The following is a 22,112-nucleotide window of genomic DNA, read 5'->3' as shown; positions in this document are numbered from 1 at the left end:
TGTCTATTTTAACAATGAAAAGGCTTTGTCTAAATGTAATTGTCTATCTGACATTGCTACACACAAGGATATGCCATGACATTTGAAATACTTAATTCAATAAAACTATCTTTTGAATGTAGTTTTATTGACATAAAGTACATACCATAGTAGCCTACACGGGTTTCATGTGTTTGTTATTGTCGGCCAATCAAAGTGGCACTGTCTACAGTCAGTGGCTCCATGTGTAGTAAGCAACGTGGGAGATCTCTAATCAATGCAAAATGGAATTAAAATGACAGAATTAAGTTAAATGAGAAGGAGTAGGCTACAAGTACGAGCAACCATCAGGTAAGGTGTTGTTTAATCTGAATGGAGTTGTTGTAGACAAGGACGGGAAGCACAGCAAAATAACCTTAAGTACTTTTAGCCTAGCTAGCTGGCTAACATAGCTAGCTTCTTTAGATTGATTTGATGCATACAAGACAGGCACTACCAGATGGGATGATAGATGACCTATGGAATCTACAAATTTGTTGAACTAGTCTGTATGGCTACTCTCTCTCTCTCATAAAACTCACTGGCACCTGCCAATCACACTGCTGCAAGCAACCGGGATGCAAGTAGCACAGGCTGCACAGCAATCTAATTCCCAAGTTTAAACAACTCGACTATCCAGATATACCCCACAAAAATCATGATATTATTCGAATAGTGAAATTATTTCAAATGCCCATCCCTAAAATTAGATATTGAAAGTGACGAGTGGTCACTGAATGGTTTGATGAGCATGAAAACGATGTAAACCATATGTCATGTCTGTCTCAGTCACCAGATCTCAACCCAATTGAATACTTATGGGAGATTCTGGAGCGGTGCCTGAGACAGCGTTTTCCACCACCATCAACAAAACACCAAATTATGGAATTTCTCATGGAAGAAAGGTGTCGCATCCCTCCAATAGAGTTCCAGACACTTGTAGAATCTATGTCAAGGTGCATTGAAGCTGTTCTCATGGTGGCCCAACGCCCTATTAAGACACTTTATGTTGCTGTTTCCTTTATTCTGGCAGTTACCTGTAGGCACACACTGGCTAGAGAGGTTGGAGTTTAAGCCATACTTGTCCGTGTGTTATTCTATTGTGTGCTGTGTGATGGGCTGTGGTGAGGTACAGGGCTGTAAGGTGTCTGTACCATACCTACAGGAGGATGGAGGACAGAGCAAAACATTCTGATTTAGAAGAGTTTCTCCCAAAATAAACAACAAAAACAGAGCAAATATCTCAAAAGGGAGAGAGGTTTCACAGTTTTTCAGAAGTTATACAGTGGCTTAGTAGTCTCATGGGAGTAAACTTGACTCATACAAAAGAAACCTGACTGTCAACATTTCAAATCTCACATCTCCCAGATGAAAATGGTCTCCACAGCATTTGCAACCAAAATAGGGTTATTTTTAAGTTGAATACCTCCTACAGTGATTTAACTTCAAAACTACCCGTAATGTGTTGATCTGTCCTCCATACCTGCTCTCCCCCTCAGTCACACTCATTCAGTGGTTGGTTGATGTATTTGATTAACACAGGGTGGGTGGTGTGTGTAAGCCCTCAGTAAGTTATCTGTTCAACTGTCTGTCCCCATACACACATAGAGATCGGTGGGGGGGGGGGGGGGGGGGTTCCTGATGGTGTCCATGTTATAGTTATCCTCACTGGGTTATTCCTCTGTCCAAGGACCCATCCTCCCTTCTTCATCACCCCATTCTTCCTTCCTCTTCTTCTTAATTTCTGTCCTTCACCACAGCTGCCGCCCCGTATAGGTCGGGGGTGCGGAGGGGACCTGTGAAAAGGAGGAGAGAGAAAAAGAGATGGAACGTTAGTTTGGTAATATACAGTGTTTGAAGTTGAGAGACACCCATGTAAACACACACACACACCACACGGTCCTGATAAGAGGTTACATTTTGAATGTTGCCTGTATCACATCTTCTAAAACCCCTTCTTTCCTCCTCTCTCTTTCTCCTCCCTCTTCCCCTTCTCTCTTCCCCTTCTCTCTTCCCCTCTCTCTTCCCCTCTCTCTTTCTCCTCCCTCTTCCCCTTCTCTCTTCCCCTCTCTCTTCCACCTCCCTCTTCCCCTCTCTCTTCCCCTCTCTCTTCCCCTCTCTCTTCCTCCTCCCTCTTCCCCTCTCTCTTCCTCCTCTCTCTTTCTCTTTCTCCTCCCTCTTCCCCTTCTCTCTTCCTCCTCTCTCTTCCTCCTCTCTCTTCCTCCTCTCTCCCCTTTTGTCTCTTGATTCAGTCTCAACAGCTAATCCTGCTCTGTGCAGGAGAGAGCATCATTTCCAGACCTCCCCTCCTTCCCTTCCCCTACTCCCTACTAAAGTACAGTAATACCACTCTGATGTAGGTGGCAGGTCTGTGAGCATAATACTAGGAAGGAGACCATTTGGTTCACAGGTAAACGTTCCCAGAACGTAAGCTGAAAGTTGGCTCAGCGATTTTCTGGACGCGTGGCTCCAGATTCTGCCAGGTCAGCAGCGTTTATTTATAGCCAGGTGATTGGAGGTTAGTCACATGCGCTAGGGAGCTCACCCATCCATCCTGGGGCTAAAAAGGGCGTGACTGGGCCAGGGACACAGCTGCATCACTCACACTGGAGAGATGGCTCTAGTCTGCAGCCCAGGGAACCCACTCCCTCATTCACACACACACATGCACGCACACACGCACACGCACACACACACACACACACACACACATGCATGCAAGGTGTGTATATGTGTTGTGTATATGTGACTTTATACCTAATATGTGTGGCTTTCTTGCGCAGAATAATAATTTGAGTTTGTATACCTGTGAATGGTAGTGTGTGACAGGGGTGTAAACGTGGGTGTAAATGTGTGTGTGCTCACTGCCCAGGTGAGTGACAGTATGTTTCTATATATGTGTAAGTGTCTACACTGCTTTCTTGCTCAGGATCATAATCAGAGTTTTAATAGAGTTTGTGAATGGATGTGAAGCGTGGTCGGATGTGTAAACGTACAATATGAGAACTCACCGCTCCCCCATTCAGGATCATGGTCATCTCAGTGGGCTGGTACACGTTGCTGCGGAAGGGGGCACTGGGTCTGGGCGCTGTGTTACCATTATGATTACCTGCACTCCTCAGACCTGGTACAGCAGAGGAACAACATTATTCTCTTATGCAAACACATTCATTCATGCATTCTACATTAAGCTCGACACAGGAACAGATGCCTAATCTGTACTTTTAACACACATGCTGTACAGGTACTGTTTGTACCACTACAAGAACCACTGCTCTTATGTAGTTATTTTTAGCCCAGTATGGTAATATCACTGAGTCACTATCTTCCAACCTCATACACAGAAACATGCATGTAAAACCTCAGTAGCGCTGTACTGAGCTTGTAAGCATGAATTTTAATACATATTTGAAAGTCAAACTCTCTTGTTACCTGCAGTGTTTTCGTCAAAGCCGTAGCTCTGGTTCTCCGGAAACTGCCTGTGTGAGAGGGGGATGTCCTCGTCGAAGCTGGTCTCCCTCATGCGGGACGGGGCCTGGGATGTGTCAAAATAGTCAGGGGCGGAGGGTTGTGGCGGGGAGCAGAGACAGGAGTGTGCCTCGGGCACGGCGTGGAACAGGAGGAGGAGCCAACCCTGTGCCACCAGTGCTATCGCCAATGCTGGATCGTCCCAGTCCGGGGACCGCCCCAGCCAGGCGTTACCGTAGAGATAGAAGCCCACCCAGGCAACCCAGAGGAGGAGAGACAACAGACAGGCGGAGAGGAGCCAGATCGCGTTACAGCGCCACTGCCGGGTCTTCCCACAGAGAGCGAAGGAGGCCGCCCCCAGCGCGGCTAGCAGTAGCGCAAGCACATAGCTACAGGCTAAGGAGAAGTCCAGAGGCAGGTACTGGCAGGCCGCTCTGCCCTCCCTGAGCACCGTGAGCAGGAGCCACTCGGCGGCGATGATCCCCTGGACGGCGCTCAGCCCCAGGGCCAGGCCGGTCAGAGCACAGCCCCCCGGGCTCCGGCGCTCGCGGCCCAACCTCCGGAGCCGCACACCCTGCACCAGCAGGCAGGAGAAGCACAGGGCGAAGAGCAGGCCCCAGAGGGCACGGCGCAGAAGACACAGCTGTTCGTCACGCTCGATGAGGTAGGCGAAACTGAGGCCGAACAGGCCCAGGATGCCCAGAAGCAGGAGGAGAATGGGTCCCACGCCGCTGCGCTTCTCCGCCTCGCTCACGTGGTGTAGTCGGCAGAGGATGATCAGGCCCAGTAAAATGGCAGCCAGGGCTCCGCTGGCCGCTGCAGATTCGACCGCCACGCCCCAAACAGAGTCCAGGTCACAGAGGAGGGTGTAGGGGCGCACCAGGCCCCAGCCACACCCCCGGGGCACTGCCAACGAGTCCTCATCAGGGTCCTGGGAGGAACCACGATGGAGCACGGAGAGGAGGAGGAGGAGGACAGGGAAGAGTGCCATCTCTAAGAGGAGGAGGGAGGAGAGAGAAACAGTGAGTCATTTCTGGATCCGAATGTGCAAAGTGAAACAAAATCTCACTAGTAAATCGTCTACTGTAAATCTGTCTGTGTTTTTTATGAACCACAAGTGATCACTGTGTGAGTGACAGTGTATGTACATGGAAGCGTTATCCAATGGCACGCACGCACCCACACCCACATTTCCTGTATCCGCAACAACAGGAGCACAGTGACTCTCTCCTTCCATCCTGTAAATGGCCAGAGGTCAACACACAGTAAAGAGGCTCCTTACCAACATCACACACTGATAGCTTCAACATACATACACATACACTGACTACACCAATACATGCATGCACACACACCCACACAAATGCATATAGACACACACAAAATGATGAGCATCAACTAGATACTTCCTGAACAAGAGCAGAACAAGTAAACAAACCATTCATATGGCTTTACCATGAAGCTGGGAGTCGGAGGTTGGAAATGTACTTTGAGTTACCGGTAGTCTTTATAACATCAGTATCCACAGACAGAGTCATACTCAGAGAAAACACTGCTGACTGTCTGAGCGGACGCAGGAAGGCATGTAGAATCATATCAGTGGAGGCTGGTGGGAGGAGCTATAGGAGGACAGGCTCATTGTAATCGCTAGAATGGAATTAATGGAATGGAGTCAAACATCAATCAAATTTCAAATCAAATGTATTTACATCAGCAGATGTCACAAAGTGCTATACAGAAACACAGCCAAAAACCCCAAACCCCAAGCAATGCAGGTATAGAAGCATGTGGTTTCTATAAGTTTGATGTGTTTGACTCTGTTCCATTGATCCATTCCAGCCATTACAATGAGCCCGTCCTCCTATAGCCCCTCCCACCAGCCTCCACAGGATCATATATATAACAGGAATAGAAGAACAGGGATCCTCCTGTCCAGACACAGGAGCTGACAGCATCATGTCGTTGAGGTAAGACACTGAGACGAGGCATATTGCATAGGTAAACACACACACACACACACACACACACACACACACACACACACACACACACACACACACACACACACACACACACACACACACACACTTTTAAAGTGAAATGACTAAAATGTAAATGTAAATGTAATAGGGTAGGATGGGATGGGATAGGATAGGATGGGACGGGACAGGATGGGATGGGATAGGGTAGAATAGGATGGGATAGGGTTCTATCCCATCCTATTCTATCCTATCCTATCCCATCCCGTCCCATCATACCCTATCCCATCCTACCCTATCCCATCCTATTCTACCCTATCCCATCCTACCCTATCCCATCCCGTCCCATCATATCCTATCCCATCCTACCCTATCCTATCCCATCCTATCCTATCCTACACTATCCTATCATATCCCATCCCATCCTACCCTATCCTATCCCATCCTACCCTATCCCATCCTATTCTACCCTATCCTATCCTACACTATCCTATCCCATCCTACCCAATCCTATCCCATCCTATCCTATCCCATCCTATTCTACCCTATCCTATCCTATTCTACCCTATCCCATCCCATCCTATCCCATCCTACCCTATCCCATCCTATCCTATCCCATCCTACCCTATCCTATTCTACCCTATCCCATCCTACCCCATCCCATCCCATCCTATCCCATCCTATTCTACCCTATCCCATCCTACCCTATCCTATCCTATTCTACCCTATCCCATCCTACCCCATCCTACCCTATCCCATCCCATCCCGTCCCATCATATCCTATCCCATCCTATCCTATCCCATCCTATTCTACCCTATCCCATCCTATTCTACCCTATCCTATCCTACACTATCCTATCCTATCCCATCCTACCCTATCCTACACTATCCTATCCCATCCCATCCTACCCTATCCTATCCCATCCTACCCTATCCCATCCTATCCTATCCCATCCCATCCTACCCTATCCTATCCCATCCTACCCTATCCCATCCTACCCTTTCCTATCCTATCCCATCCTACCCTATCCCATCCTATCCTATCCCATCCTACCCTATCCTATTCTACCCTATCCCATCCTACCCTATCCTATTCTACCCTATCCTATCCCATCCTACCCTATCCTATCCCATCCTACCCTATCCTATTCTACCCTATCCCATCCTACCCTATGCCATCATACCCTATCCTATTCTACCCTATCCCATCCTATTCTACCCTATCCTATCCTATTCTACCCTATCCCATCCTACCCTATCCTATCCTATTCTACCCTATCCCATCCTATCCTATCCTATTCTACCCTATCCTACCCTATCCCATCCTACCCTATCCTATTCTACTCTATCCTATTCCACCCTATCCCATCCTATTCTACCCTATCCTATCCTATTCTACCCTATCCTATCCTATCCCATCCTACCCTATCCTATCCTATTCTACCCTATCCCATCCTACCCTATCCTATTCTACCCTATCCTATCCTATTCTACCCTATCCCATCCTACCCTATCCTATTATACCCTATCCCATCCTATCCTATCCCATCCTACCCTATCCCATCCTACCCTATCCTATTCTACCCTATCCTATCCTACCCTAACCTATCCCATCATACCCTATCATATCCTACCCTATCCCATCTTATTCTACCCTATCCTATCCTATGCTACCCTATCCCATCCTATCCTATCCTATCCCATCCTACCCTATCCCATCCTACCCTATCCTATTCTACCCTATCCCATCCTACCCTATCCTATCCTATTCTACCCTATCCCATCCTACCCTATCATATCCTATTCTACCCTATCCCATCCTACCCTATCATATCCTATTCTACCCTATCCTACCCTATCCAATCCTACCCTATCCCATCCTATCCTACCCTATCCCATCCCATCCCGTCCCATCAGATCCTATCCCATCCTACCCTATCCCATCCTATTCTACCCTATCCTATCCCATCCTACCCTATACCATCCTATTCTACCCTATCCCATCCTACCCTATCCCATCCCGTCCCATCATATCCTATCCCATCCTACCCTATCCCATCCCATCCCGTCCCATCATATCCTATCCCATTCTACCCTATCCCATCCTATTCTACCCTATCCTATCCCATCCTACCCTATCCCATCCTATTCTACCCTATACCATCCCATCCTACCCTATACCATTCTATCCCATCCTACCCCATCCTACCCCATCCTACCCTACCCCATCCTATTCTACCCTATCCCATCCTACCCTATACCATCCTATTCTACCCTATCCCATCCTACCCTATCCCATCCTATCCCATCCTACCCCATCCTACCCTATCCCATCCTATTCTACCCTATCCTATCCCATCCTACCCTATCCCATCCTATTCTACCCTATCCCATCCTATTCTACCCTATCCCATCCTACCCTATCCCATCCTACCCTATCCCTTCCTACCCTACCCCATCCTACCCTATCCCATCCTATCCTATCCCATCCTACCCCATCCTACCCTATCCCATCCTACCCTATCCCATCCTATCCTATCCCATCCTACCCTATCCCATCCTATCCTATCCCATCCTATCCCATCCTATCCTACCCTATCCTATTCATCCTACCCTATCCTATCCCATCCTATCCTATCCCATCCTACCCTATCCCATCCTACCCTATCCTATCCCATCCTATCCTATCCCATCCTACCCCATCCTACCCTATCCCATCCGACCCTATCCCATCCTATCCTATCCCATCCTATCCTATCCCATCATACCCTATCCCATCCTACCCTACCCTATCCCATCCTACCCTATCCCATCATACCCTATCCCATCCTATCCTATCCCATCCTACCCCATCCTACCCTATCCCATCCTATTCTACCCTATCCCATCCTACCCTATACCATCCTATTCTACCCTATCCCATCCTACCCTATCCCATCCTACCCTATCCCATCCTACCCTATTCCATCCTACCCTATTCCATCCTACCCTATCCCCTCCTATCCTATCCCATCCTAACAAAACAAACACACACAAGACGATCCCTCATAAGCCTCTAAAGAGACAACGAACACACTGTAGGATCAGTATCTAAGGCTGTATCTAAACTCACAAACACACACACACATTCACACTGACACACCAGCCTGTTTTTAAACCAGCCTAGTAACAGTCAACAACAACTGTCCGGTCCCTTCACAACACGTCACACACAACACGTCCTATCCCATCCTATTCTACCCTATCCTATCCTATTCTACCCTATCCCATCCCATCCTATCCCATCCTACCCTATCCCATCCTATCCTATCCCATCCTACCCTATCCTATTCTACCCTATCCCATCCTACCCCATCCCATCCCATCCTATCCCATCCTATTCTACCCTATCCCATCCTACCCTATCCTATCCTATTCTACCCTATCCCATCCTACCCCATCCTACCCTATCCCATCCCATCCCGTCCCATCATATCCTATCCCATCCTATCCTATCCCATCCTATTCTACCCTATCCCATCCTATTCTACCCTATCCTATCCTACACTATCCTATCCTATCCCATCCTACCCTATCCTACACTATCCTATCCCATCCCATCCTACCCTATCCTATNCTACCCTATCCCATCCTATTCTACCCTATCCTATCCTATCTACCCTATCCTATCCTATCCCATCCTACCCTATCCCATCCTACCCTATCCCATCCTATCCTATCCCATCCTATCCCATCCTACCCTATCCCATCCTATCCTATCCCATCCCATCCTACCCTATCCTATCCCATCCTACCCTATCCCATCCTACCCTATCCTATCCTATCCCATCCTACCCTATCCCATCCTACCCTATCCCATCCTATCCTATCCCATCCTACCCTATCCCATCCTACCCTATCCCATCCTACCCTATCCTATCCCATCCTACCCTATCCTATCCCATCCTACCCTATCCTATTCTACCCTATCCCATCCTACCCTATGCCATCATACCCTATCCTATTCTACCCTATCCCATCCTATTCTACCCTATCCTATCCTATTCTACCCTATCCCATCCTACCCTATCCTATCCTATTCTACCCTATCCCATCCTATCCTATCCTATTCTACCCTATCCTACCCTATCCCATCCTACCCTATCCTATTCTACTCTATCCTATTCCACCCTATCCCATCCTATTCTACCCTATCCTATCCTATTCTACCCTATCCTATCCTATCCCATCCTACCCTATCCTATCCTATTCTACCCTATCCCATCCTACCCTATCCTATTCTACCCTATCCTATCCTATTCTACCCTATCCCATCCTACCCTATCCTATTATACCCTATCCCATCCTATCCTATCCCATCCTACCCTATCCTATTCTACCCTATCCCATCCTACCCTATCCTATTCTACCCTATCCCATCCTACCCTATCCTATTCTACCCTATCCTATCCTACCCTAACCTATCCCATCATATCCTACCCTATCCCATCTTATTCTACCCTATCCTATCCTATGCTACCCTATCCCATCCTATCCTATCCTATCCCATCCTACCCTATCCCATCCTACCCTATCCTATTCTACCCTATCCCATCCTACCCTATCCTATCCTATTCTACCCTATCCCATCCTACCCTATCATATCCTATTCTACCCTATCCCATCCTACCCTATCATATCCTATTCTACCCTATCCTACCCTATCCAATCCTACCCTATCCCATCCTATCCTACCCTATCCCATCCCATCCCGTCCCATCAGATCCTATCCCATCCTACCCTATCCCATCCTATTCTACCCTATCCTATCCCATCCTACCCTATACCATCCTATTCTACCCTATCCCATCCTACCCTATCCCATCCCGTCCCATCATATCCTATCCCATCCTACCCTATCCCATCCCATCCCGTCCCATCATATCCTATCCCATTCTACCCTATCCCATCCTATTCTACCCTATCCTATCCCATCCTACCCTATCCCATCCTATTCTACCCTATACCATCCCATCCTACCCTATACCATTCTATCCCATCCTACCCCATCCTACCCCATCCTACCCTACCCCATCCTATTCTACCCTATCCCATCCTATTCTATCCTATCCCATCCTACCCTATACCATCCTATTCTACCCTATCCCATCCTACCCTATCCCATCCTATCCCATCCTACCCCATCCTACCCTATCCCATCCTATTCTACCCTATCCTATCCCATCCTACCCTATCCCATCCTATTCTACCCTATCCCATCCTATTCTACCCTATCCCATCCTACCCTGTCCCATCCTACCCTATCCCTTCCTACCCTACCCCATCCTACCCTATCCCATCCTATCCTATCCCATCCTACCCCATCCTACCCTATCCCATCCTACCCTATCCCATCCTATCCTATCCCATCCTACCCTATCCCATCCTATCCTATCCCATCCTATCCCATCCTATCCCATCATACCCTATCCCATCCTACCCTATCCTATCCCATCCTATCCTATCCCATCCTACCCTATCCCATCCTACCCTATCCTATCCCATCCTATCCTATCCCATCCTACCCCATCCTACCCTATCCCATCCGACCCTATCCCATCCTATCCTATCCCATCCTATCCTATCCCATCATACCCTATCCCATCCTACCCTACCCTATCCCATCCTACCCTATCCCATCATACCCTATCCCATCCTATCCTATCCCATCCTACCCCATCCTACCCTATCCCATCCTATTCTACCCTATCCCATCCTACCCTATACCATCCTATTCTACCCTATCCCATCCTACCCTATCCCATCCTACCCTATCCCATCCTACCCTATTCCATCCTACCCTATTCCATCCTACCCTATCCCCTCCTATCCTATCCCATCCTAACAAAACAAACACACACAAGACGATCCCTCATAAGCCTCTAAAGAGACAACGAACACACTGTAGGATCAGTATCTAAGGCTGTATCTAAACTCACAAACACACACACACATTCACACTGACACACCAGCCTGTTTTTAAACCAGCCTAGTAACAGTCAACAACAACTGTCCGGTCCCTTCACAACACGTCACACACTGACCTTTCAGACATACTTTCCTATCTGCCTCATACAGTCAATAGCACTGCATTCATTTTAAACCATCACCACGCGTCACTCTAATACACACAACCACACAAATACAACACAGACCCTACACTACCCTTTCACCCTGTTCACACTATCATGCCCACCCAAACCAAACTGTGCTGCCTGACATAACAACACAGACCCTACACTACCCTTTCACTCTGTTCACACTATCATGCCCACCCAAACCAAACTGGGCTGCCTGACATATTGTCTTTGCACATTGTCCTTTTCAGCATGGTTCCTGCAACTACAGAATGTTGGATGTGTACACAACCCAGCTCAGTACAGTTTGGTTAGGCTCAGTAATGGGAAAAGGCCTGTGGTTAGCCTTAATTAGGTCTGGCTCATGGAAATAACCTGGGGGTCGCTGATAGTGGTAGTGGGATCCAAAAGGGAAAAAGACCCAATTTTGGATTCATGAATGTTGGCATTAAACCCCTCCATCATGGTGTTGGTTCGCTCCAAGGCAGCTTAGACTAATTCAGATTACAGACAGCTTTATGAGTGTGTCGAGGATATCTGGTGCAGCAAGGCTTCCAGCCATCGTCTTTATCTGTGCTATGCTATATCTGAGCTATGCTATATCTGTGCTATGCTATATCTGAGCTATGCTATATCTGAGCTATGCTATATCTGAGCTATGCTATATCTGAGCTATGCTATATCTGTGCTGTGCTATATCTGTGCTGTGCTATATCTGAGCTATGCTATATCTGTGCTATGCTATATCTGTGCTATGCTATATCTGAGCTATGCTATATCTGAGCTATGCTATATCTGTGCTGTGCTATATTTGTGCTGTGCTATATCTGAGCTATGCTATATCTGTGCTATGCTATATCTGAGCTATGCTATATCTGTGCTGTGCTATATCTGTGCTATGCTATATCTGAGCTATGCTATATCTGTGCTGTGCTATATCTGTGCTGTGCTATATCTGAGCTATGCTATATCTGAGCTATGCTATATCTGCTTCTAGGTGCCATTAATAGAGAGTTACATAATATTTACATCAGTGGCAGTTGGTGCCATTTAAGATTAGGGAGGACAATTTATTGGCCTTATTTATATTACAGCATATTGGATGACTGTCATTCATATTCTATTCACCCAGCTCAATGTAACAGCAATAGGTTTAGGCTACTAGCCTACATAACTCACATTTCCCTATACCCATCATGAGGTTGCTACATCCTAGCTCATGAATGAAAGATTACAATGTAGATGCACAGGTTGATAGACAAATTGGAGAAGGTGACAGACACACACATTCAATACCACCTTGCGCGCTCTTGCCTGCATCTAGCTGATCTAGGGTGGAATCATTCGTCCAAACAGTTGCCAACAAGAGTTTCTATTGGACAAATTCCGGCAGCTTTATCCTCATTTCATTCCGTTTTCTTCCATTTAAGAAATGTTTTTCAACAGAATCGGCGGAATGAATACACCCCTGATCACACAGTTCACCTTCATAGCAGTCACATACAAACAGCAACATCACTTGCTTGTTGTTGTATAATTCCTTCTCGCATCAACACGCTCTCCTCTCACCTTTTCCCTTCGCTTGTGTACATCAGTGCACAGCACGTCAGCTGTCTGTGGCCAGGCGAAAAAATATTTCCAAGCTAAACCTTCCTACCATAACCGCTCCATACAGCCTACATCGTTGCCAATGTTACCATATTAGCTAACGTCGTAGGCAACATAGCTACTAGAACTAACATGTTAGTAAACCCGCTACAATCATGCAGTACAGTGTCCAACAAGAAGTTTAGCAGTTACACCGGCGGGCCCTGGTGGCAATAAATTAATACAACCGAAAGCTTACCTTGACGTGGAAGAGTTCCTGTGTTGGCTAGCCTTAGCCAGCTAGCTAACACGAATAGCATTCCTCTCTTTGAGCCCGGTGTTGAGTAGGCTAAATTATCTAGCTAAGTAAGTGAAAGTGGAAAAAAATACAGCTATCTCTCTCTCTCTCTGCTGCTTCTCCTTAATTTTTGAAGAAATTCATTTGTTCAAAACTATTGTCTTTCTCTCTATTTGAGTCAACTACTCACCACATTGAATGCACTGCACTGCAGTGCTAGCTAGCTGTAGCTTGTGCTTTCAGTACTAGATTCATTCTAGTACTGATTTGATTAACACTAATGGGAGTTTCTGGAGAGGCGCTTGACAGCGTTTTCCACCACAATCAACAAAACACCAAATGATGGAATTTCTCGTGAAATGATGTTGCATCCCTCCAATAGAGTTGCAGACACTTGTAGTGTCACGATCGTCGTACGAGAGAGACCAAGGCGCAGCGTGGTATGCGTACGTTCTCTTTAATGAATGAACACTGAAAAAAAAAAAATAAATCAACGAACGAAATGTGAAGCTATACAAATAGTGCAGACAGGCCACTAAACATAGACAAGATCCCACAAACACAAAAGGGAAATGGCTGCCTAAATATGATCCCCAATCAGAGACGACGATAAACAGCTGCCTCTGATTGGGAACCATATAAATTCACCTAGATAACCCACCCAAGTCACCATCACGCCCCAACCAACACAGAGAAAAACAGCTTACTATATTCAGGGCGTGACAGTACCCCCCCCCCCCCCCCCCCCCCCCAAAAGTGCGGACTCCGACCGCAAAACCTGACTCAATATGGGAGGGTCCGGGTGGGCATCTAGGATGGATGATGCAGGGCGCCGGGGGCAGCTCCGGAAACTCCGGACAGTGGATCGTCGCCGGAGGAACCGGACCGTGGATCTTCACCGGAGGACCCGGAACGTGGATCGTCGCCGGAGGCTCCGGACCGTGGATCGTCGCCGGAGGAACCGGACCGTAGATCTTCGCAGGAGGCTCAGGACTGAGAACACCTGCTGAAGGCTCCGGACCGCCGACCGTCGCTGGAGGCTACGGACCACAGACCGTCTCAGGAGGTTCCGGACCGCCGACCGTCTCAGGAGGTTCCGGACCGCCGACCGTCTCAGGAGGTTCCGGACCGCCGACCGTGTCAGGAGGTTCCGGACCGCCGACAGTGTCAGGAGGTTCCGGACCGTAGACCGTCGTCGGAGGTTCCGGACCGTGGACCGTCGTCGGAGGTTCCGGACCGTGGACCGTCGTCGGAGGTTCCGGACCGTGGACCGTCGCCGGAGGTTCCGGACTGAAACGTCGCCGGAAGCTCTGGACTGTGAATCGTTGCTGGAAGCTCTGGACTGGGTACTGTCGCCGGAAGCTCTGGACTGGGAACTGTTGCCGGAAGCTCTGGACTGGGAACTGTCGCCGGAAGCTCTGGACTGTGGAGGCGCACTGGAGGCCTGATGCATGGGACCGGTACAAGTGGCACCGGGCTGATGACACGCACCTCAGGGCGAGTGCGGAGAGGAGGCACAGGACGTACTGGACTGTGGAGGCGTACTGGAGGTCTAGAGCGCAGAGCTGGCACAACCCTTCCTGACTGGATGCTTACTCCAGCCCAGCAAGTGCGGGAAGCTAGCACAGGACGCGCTGGGCTGTGAAGGCGCACTGGAGACCTGATGCGTGGGACCGGTACAGGTGGCACCGGGCTGATGACACGCACCTCAGCACGCCCGCTCTGCAGCGCTCTCAATGCCAGCACCTCTCTCCGGAATCTTGCGTCGAGCTCCTCATTCGACTCCCTGACTGGCTCTGGTTCACTCCTCGGCTCCGCCGACTGCTCCATGTGCCCCCCCCAAAAAATGTATTGGGGTTGCTTCTCGTGCTTGCTCCGTTGAGCTTTCACCTCGTATCGTCGCCGTTCCGCTTTTGCTGCCTCTATCTCCTCCTTAGTACGGCGATACTCCCCGGCCTGCGTCCAGGGTCTTTTGCCATCCAGGATCTCCTCCCAAATCCACTCCTTTACACGCTGCTTGGTCCATTTTTGGTGGGATCTTCTGTCACGTTCGTCGTATGAGAGAGACCAAAGCGCAGCGTGGTATGCGTACGTTCTCTTTAATGAATGAACACTGAACAAAAACAACAAACTCAACGAACGAAGCGTGAAGCTATACAAATAGTGCAGACAGGCAACTAAACATAGACAAGATCCCACAAACACAAAAGGGAAATGGCTTCCTAAATATGATCCCCAATCAGAGACAACGATAAACAGCTGCCTCTGACTGGGAACCATATCAGGCCACCATAGACATACAAATTCACCTAGATAACCCACCCAAGTCACCATCACGCCCCAACCAACATAGAGAAAAAACAGCTTACTATGTTCAGGGCGTGACATGTAGACTCTATGCCAAGGTGCATTGAAGCTGTTCTCACGGTGGCTCAACACCTTATTAAAACACTTTATGTTGGTGTTTCCTTTATTTTGGCAGTTACCTGTAGGTAGAAGTTGTTCCTAACCACCCATTCATGGTCAATGTTATCGTTCATCAATTGGTTAAGGTTAGGAGTGGGGGCTGGGTTAAGGTTAGGAGTGAGGACTGGGGATACTTCTACCTTGAGCCCTCTCTTGCAGGTAGGCACATTTCAAACCAAGGTCGAGTGTGTGAGGGACAGGAGGCGTGCTTGAGGTAAATCCTGGGCTCAAGGCCCACAGGGGTCACTGGGGTCAGGGGTGAGAAGTCATGCCTTGACACCTGGCCTGCAGCTCTGACTGATTGGCTTGAGATACAAGTTGCAGCTTAACCACAGATCTAGGATCAGATTACCTAACCTCCAATCCTGACCTTAACCATTAGGAGGGTGAGGAATAGCTAGATCAGTGGGCACCTGACCTGTAGCCCTGAGTGTCTGGGCAACAACAGCCCATATGTTTGCCATAGTGTAGGCCTAGTAGGTAGTTCTCCAGCTCACACATTTTGGTTCCCAAAACATTCAGGGAACATTGTTTTTAGGCTGTGGGAATGTTCTATGTTAGCTGGGCTAATGTCCCAAGAGGCATTCCAATCAGAAATGGTAGTTCTCAGAACATTTTGGGTAAAAATATGTTGGTTGTGGAAACGTTCTGTGTTAGCTGGGTGAACGTCTCAAGAGGGTTCACAGTCATTATTTAAGCAATGCTATTTTTGCATTTTTAAAAACACAGGACTTGTTTACGACTTTGGTGCATTGTGATTTGCCAAGTATACCCAGGGCTCAGAGAGTACAGGTGAAACCTGAAATCCCTTTATTTTCCGCCGCTGGTTACCACTGGTTTACATTAACAGCAATCAGCGCTTCCACAAGGATAAGTCAACTAAGCATGGCGTTAGCTCTATTCGCACGCATGCACACACACACACGCAGGCACACACACACGCACACACACACACACACACACACACAGACACACACACAGACACGCACATGCAGGCAAACACACACACCCCTAAACACGTTGCTAACTCTATTCATACACACGCATGCATGCGCACACACATACGGATGTAAGGACACACAGACAGCTCTGGGTGTTGTGTTCAGTCCTCACACAATGTTTTGTTCTGGCAGAGCCTCTGATAACCATGGTTACGCCCCATCTCTGAAAAGACAGGAGCGAGAGAGGGAGGGCGGATAGGACAGAGGGGGTTCACTCATCCCCACACAACCCTGCAGACTGCTGTTTCCTCTCCCTCTCTCTCTCTCTCTGGCTCTGCTTTGTGACAGGGAATGGAAACCACATTGCGTAGCTGCAGTGTGGAGTACAGACTCAGAATATAGAGTAACAGACAGGTAGTGACGCTGAGTTTCAACACACATACAGTACTGGAGAGATATCAAGAGTGCCTCATCACCATGCTCACTCCAGTCATCCATCTATCAATTCATTCATTCATTGACCTGCTCAACCAACCATCTATACAATCAGTTTTTCAGTCGCTTTCTCCCTCACTTACCTCCACACTCAGTCCCTCTCTTGTCCGTTCACTCACTCACTCATTCCCTCACTTACTTACTTACTCACTCAATCTGGCACAGATGGCTTCCACTCTGTGTAGGGGGACTGTCTGATAGGCTGGAGATGGTACACAGAGTACTGACAGAGACAACCACCCAAACACTCTCCCTCCCTCCCTCCCTCCCTCCCTCCCTCCCTCCCTCCCTCCCTCCCTCCCTCCCTCCCTCCCTCATATGAGTAATGTGAAGTAGAGCCCCCCATCCTCCCTCACTCTCCCTCCCTCCCTCCCTCCCTCCCTCCCTCCCTCCCTCCCTCCCTCCCTCCCTCATATGAGTAATGTGAAGTAGAGCCCCCCAGCCTCCCTCACTCTCTCTGCCCCCTCTCTATATCTGTATTTTTCCCTCTCCTTGCCCCCTCTAAATCTATCTATTTCCCTCTCTCTGCCCCCTCTCTATATCCGTCTATTTCCCTCTCCTTGCCCCCTCTAAATCTATCTATTTCCCTCTCCTTGCCCCCTCTAAATCTATCTATTTCCCTCTCTCTGCCCCCTCTCTATATCCGTCTATTTCCCTCTCCTTGCCCCCTCTAAATCTATCTATTTCCCTCTCTCTGCCCCCTCTCTATATCCGTCTATTTCCCTCTCCTTGCCCCCTCTAAATCTATCTATTTCCCTCTCTCTGCCCCCTCTCTATATCCGTCTATTTCCCTCTCCTTGCCCCCTCTAAATCTATCTATTTCCCTCTCTCTGCCCCCTCTCTATATCGTCCATTTCCCTCTCTCTGCCCCCTCTCTATATCGTCCATTTCCCTCTCTCTGCCCCCTCTCTTGCTCTCCCTTAGCTGCCACTCCTCTCTCTATTTCTCTCTCTCCATCCTTCTTGTCTTTCGCTCCCTTTGCCCCCTCTCTTATCTCTCTGTTTCTCTTCCCCTGCCTCTCTCTCTCTCTGTAGCCATTTCTGTCCTCCCCTCAGTTGAAATCTTCTATTTATGTTGAATCTGCTCCCCCTCCTCTGCTGTAAAGAGAGTAGCATTTTCATCTCTCTGCCACATTTGAAGATGGGATGTGAACCATGTGCCTTACCCCCTCCCTGGCGCTCTCTGTCTCTTCCTCCCTCTCAACACCCAACCACACGGTACTGCAAATCTCCTTCCTTACCCTACATCCCTCTCTTTCTTTACTCACTCGCACTACCTCCCTCTTCCCCTCTTCCCTTTCTCTTGTAAGTCGCTCTGGATAAGAGCGTCTGCTAAATGACTTAAATGTAAATGTAAATGTTCTCAGCTCTCTCCCTCTCTGTCTCCCTCTTTCACCCAACACCCGATCATATGGTACAGCAAAACCCCTGCCTTACCCCACATCTCTCTCTACCTTCCTTCCTCTTTCCTTTCCCCTCTTATGCTCTCCCTGTGCTCTCTACCTACTTCTCTCCCTCTTTCTCAGCATCTCCTCACGCTCTGTTTGATTTTCTTCTACCCCTCTATCTCTCCCTCTTTCTTATGTAATGGGGAAGGAGGGATCCAGAATCCAGCTATTGCCAGTTCTGCTGCACTGCCTGCACTGTCTGCCTGTTTAGGCATCCTGATCCGCCTCACAGTTACAGACAGGGAGGCAAGAGCTGCAGCTGAGGGATCTATGGTACACAGTGTTGTTATGTGGGAATAACAATGACTACTGTTCCCACAATGCATCTCATTCTCTTTACCTCTGCACACTAAATATTTGTTACCCTAAATGTTTAGTGTATGTATGTAAAGATAAGTGTGTGTCAATGTATAACGCACAGTGTCAAAACACACATTGTGCATTCAGAAAATATGCAGACCCCTTGACTTTTTCCACATTTTGTTATGTTAAAGCCTTATTCTAAAATGGATAAAATAAATGTTTTTTCTCATAAATCTACAGACAATACCCCATAATGACAAATTATATTTTTAGAAATAACTTATTTACATAAGTATTCAGACCCTTTTCTATGAGACTCGAAATTGAGCTCAGGCTTTATTTAGACAGCTCAATTTGGATATTTTTTTCCCACTAATTGTTTTTTTGACCAATCACATCAGCTCTTTTCACGTCATGTCTTTTTCAGAGCTGGTTTGATTGGTCAGCTCTCAAAAACAACTGTTCTGCCTGTGTAAACGCAGCCTTACTACCTTACTCCCCAATAGCTCTCACTGCACACTGGTTCTATGCACCATGTATGTACACACCAATGTATCATTTACATACATAGTATACAACTTCACAAAATACTACACTACAATGAATACCAACACATTGCAACTGCATTTATAAGGCCTACACATAATGCAATTGCTCATGGATATGACAGCAAGAACCATCTTCAGTTCCTCAAGTCAAAGACAGAAACCTACAGAGCAATCCTCTACAATTATCCTCCTCTACAATTACCCTAGACAGTGCACTACCAGATGCTGTGTAATTACCATAACCATAATTGGGTAGATGATTACATTTTCTAACTAGGATCTCTCTCAACTCACTCTCCTCTGCTCAGTCTTTTAGCAATTTTGTCATTCATTCGATATGGATAGAGATGATAAATAATCGATTTTGTGTGTTTGTTTGTGGAGGGGGGGTGTGCATATGTGCATGCGTTTAGATGTGTGTGTGTATATATATATATATGTATGTATGTGTGTGTGCATGTGTGTGTTTCTAAAAACCTGTTTTTACTTTGTCATTATAGGTTTGTGTTTAGATTGATGAGGAAATGTTTTTATTTAATCCATTTTGGAATAAGGCTGTAACATAACAAAATGTGGAAAAAGTCAAGGGGTCTGAATACTTTCCAAATGCTCTGTATATGTGTGTGTGTATGTGTGTGCACATGCATGTGTGTGTGTCCTAACCCTAGCCCGTGCAGGGCTCCAGATGTGGAGATAGACAGATGTTTTTGGGTTCAGCAGGTCAAATCGGGGAGATGGACCAAAGCTTGCCTCACATCTGCCTGTTCTGTTCTGGTCCATGCCACATTAGTCATCATGTCGTAAGGTAGCCATAATAATTCATTACTAATTAGCCTTCCTGAAGTACTGTCGCCCCCGACCAATGCTGTAATGTTGTCAACAAAATCGGGGAGGGGACTGTGAATCTCTCTCTGTCTGTTCGTTCATACATTAGTCACAAGCGATATCTCAGATTTTGACAAAACTTGGATGAACGATGTGTCTTGCTATAGAGACCCGGCATTTACTAAATGACACTGATTGGCCAAAGGCGGGAGCTGTAGTCATTAACTGAAATGAATTGTCCCAGGGGGAGGGACGCTGCATCATTTGTAGGGGACGACATGTTTACATAAATTGATTAATTTATTGAATATTTTTGAGGATCAGCAGCAGTACTGTAATGAAGGTGTTTCATTAAGAACAAGATACTGTTGTTAGCATTGCATCGACCATCTTGCATCGACCATTTTGCATCGACCATTTTGCATCGACCACGAAAGTTGGTAACTAATCACCATATTGGATGACACTTAAAAATACTTTTTTGTATGATTCTCTCTCAATGCATTTAAAGGCATTGGACTTGTGCAAGCATGGCTGGCCAAGTATCAACAATATTCCTTGACCTGTCTATTTCTTTTAAATCCATGAGGGGGGGTTTACGAGTGTACACTTGGGGAAAAGTGGAAGAATGACAACGCAGCCAGAGCCCAAGGGCAAATGAAGGGGTCAGAGGAGAGATGGAGAGGTCAGGGAAGGATGGGGACCTTGGGGGGCTTTAATCTGTCTTCAGAAGAGATGCTACACTGGCAGGTTGTCAGGACTCCATACTACATCATCTAACTCTCTTTAAAGACCTGTTTTCTAGACTGGCAGGTTGGCAGGACTCCATACTACATCATCTAACTCTCTTTAAAGACCTGTTTTCTAGACTGGCTAGTTGGCAGGACTCCATACTACATCATCTAACTCTCTTTAAAGACCTGTTTTCTAGACTGGCAGGTTGTCAGGACTTCTTACTACATCATCTAACTCTCTTTAAAGACCTGTTTTCTAGACTGGCTAGTTGGCAGGACTCCATACTACATCATCTAACTCTCTTTAAAGAACTGTTTTCTAGACTGGCAGGTTGGCAGGACTCCATACTACATCATCTAACTCTCTTTAAAGACCTGTTTTCTAGACTGGCTAGTTGGCAGGACTCCATACTACATCATCTAACTCTCTTTAAAGACCTGTTTTCTAGACTGGCAGGTTGTCAGGCCTCCATACTACATCATCTAACTCTCTTTAAAGACCTGTTTTCTAGACTGGCTAGTTGTCAGGACTCCATACTACATCATCTAACTCTCTTTAAAGACCTGTTTTCTAGACTGGCAGGTTGTCAGGACTCCATACTAGCTCTTTTTAAAGACTGGCAGGTTGTCAGGACTCCATACTAGCTCTTTTTAAAGACTGGCAGGTTGGCAGGACTCCATACTAGCTCTTTTTAAAGACTGGCAGGTTGGCAGGACTCCATACTAGCTCTTTATAAAGACTGGCAGGTTGTCAGGACTCCATACTAGCTCTTTTTAAAGACTGGCAGGTTGTCAGGACTCCATACTTGCTCTTTTTATACCTGTTTTCTAGACTGGCAGGTTGTAAGGACTCCATACTAGCTCTTTTTAAAGACTGGCAGGTTGTC

The 22,112-nt window shown here is 47.3% G+C and overlaps 1 protein-coding gene across 8 annotated transcripts in view; it reads right to left on the bottom strand.

The window, feature by feature from the left end:
* Positions 1–1,637: 1,637 nt before the first annotated feature.
* The window catches only part of LOC129833675 (G-protein coupled receptor family C group 5 member B-like), a 29,801-nt gene continuing 9,326 nt past the window's right edge, over positions 1,638–22,112 (bottom strand). For 4 of the 8 annotated variants that reach the window (XM_055898413.1, XM_055898415.1, XM_055898412.1 and 1 more), the window contains exons 2-4: positions 3,451–4,479; positions 3,015–3,142; positions 1,638–1,814 (exon numbers count right to left, since the gene is read on the bottom strand). In XM_055898413.1, the coding sequence (XP_055754388.1) occupies positions 1,770–1,814; positions 3,015–3,142; positions 3,451–4,477 (1,200 nt within the window). In that variant the 5' untranslated portion in view covers positions 4,478–4,479 and the 3' untranslated portion in view covers positions 1,638–1,769. Of the gene's footprint in view, positions 1,815–3,014; positions 3,143–3,450; positions 4,480–17,451; positions 17,616–22,112 lie in introns of those variants that run through there. The other 4 variants (XM_055898417.1, XM_055898418.1, XM_055898416.1 and 1 more) reach the window with 4 other exon arrangements.

The sequence above is a fragment of the Salvelinus fontinalis genome, chromosome 34, assembly GCF_029448725.1.
Source record: "Salvelinus fontinalis isolate EN_2023a chromosome 34, ASM2944872v1, whole genome shotgun sequence".
NCBI lineage: Eukaryota > Metazoa > Chordata > Actinopteri > Salmoniformes > Salmonidae > Salvelinus > Salvelinus fontinalis.
Note: the sequence above shows the minus strand (reverse complement) of the source record. Positions and strands in the feature narration are given on the sequence as shown.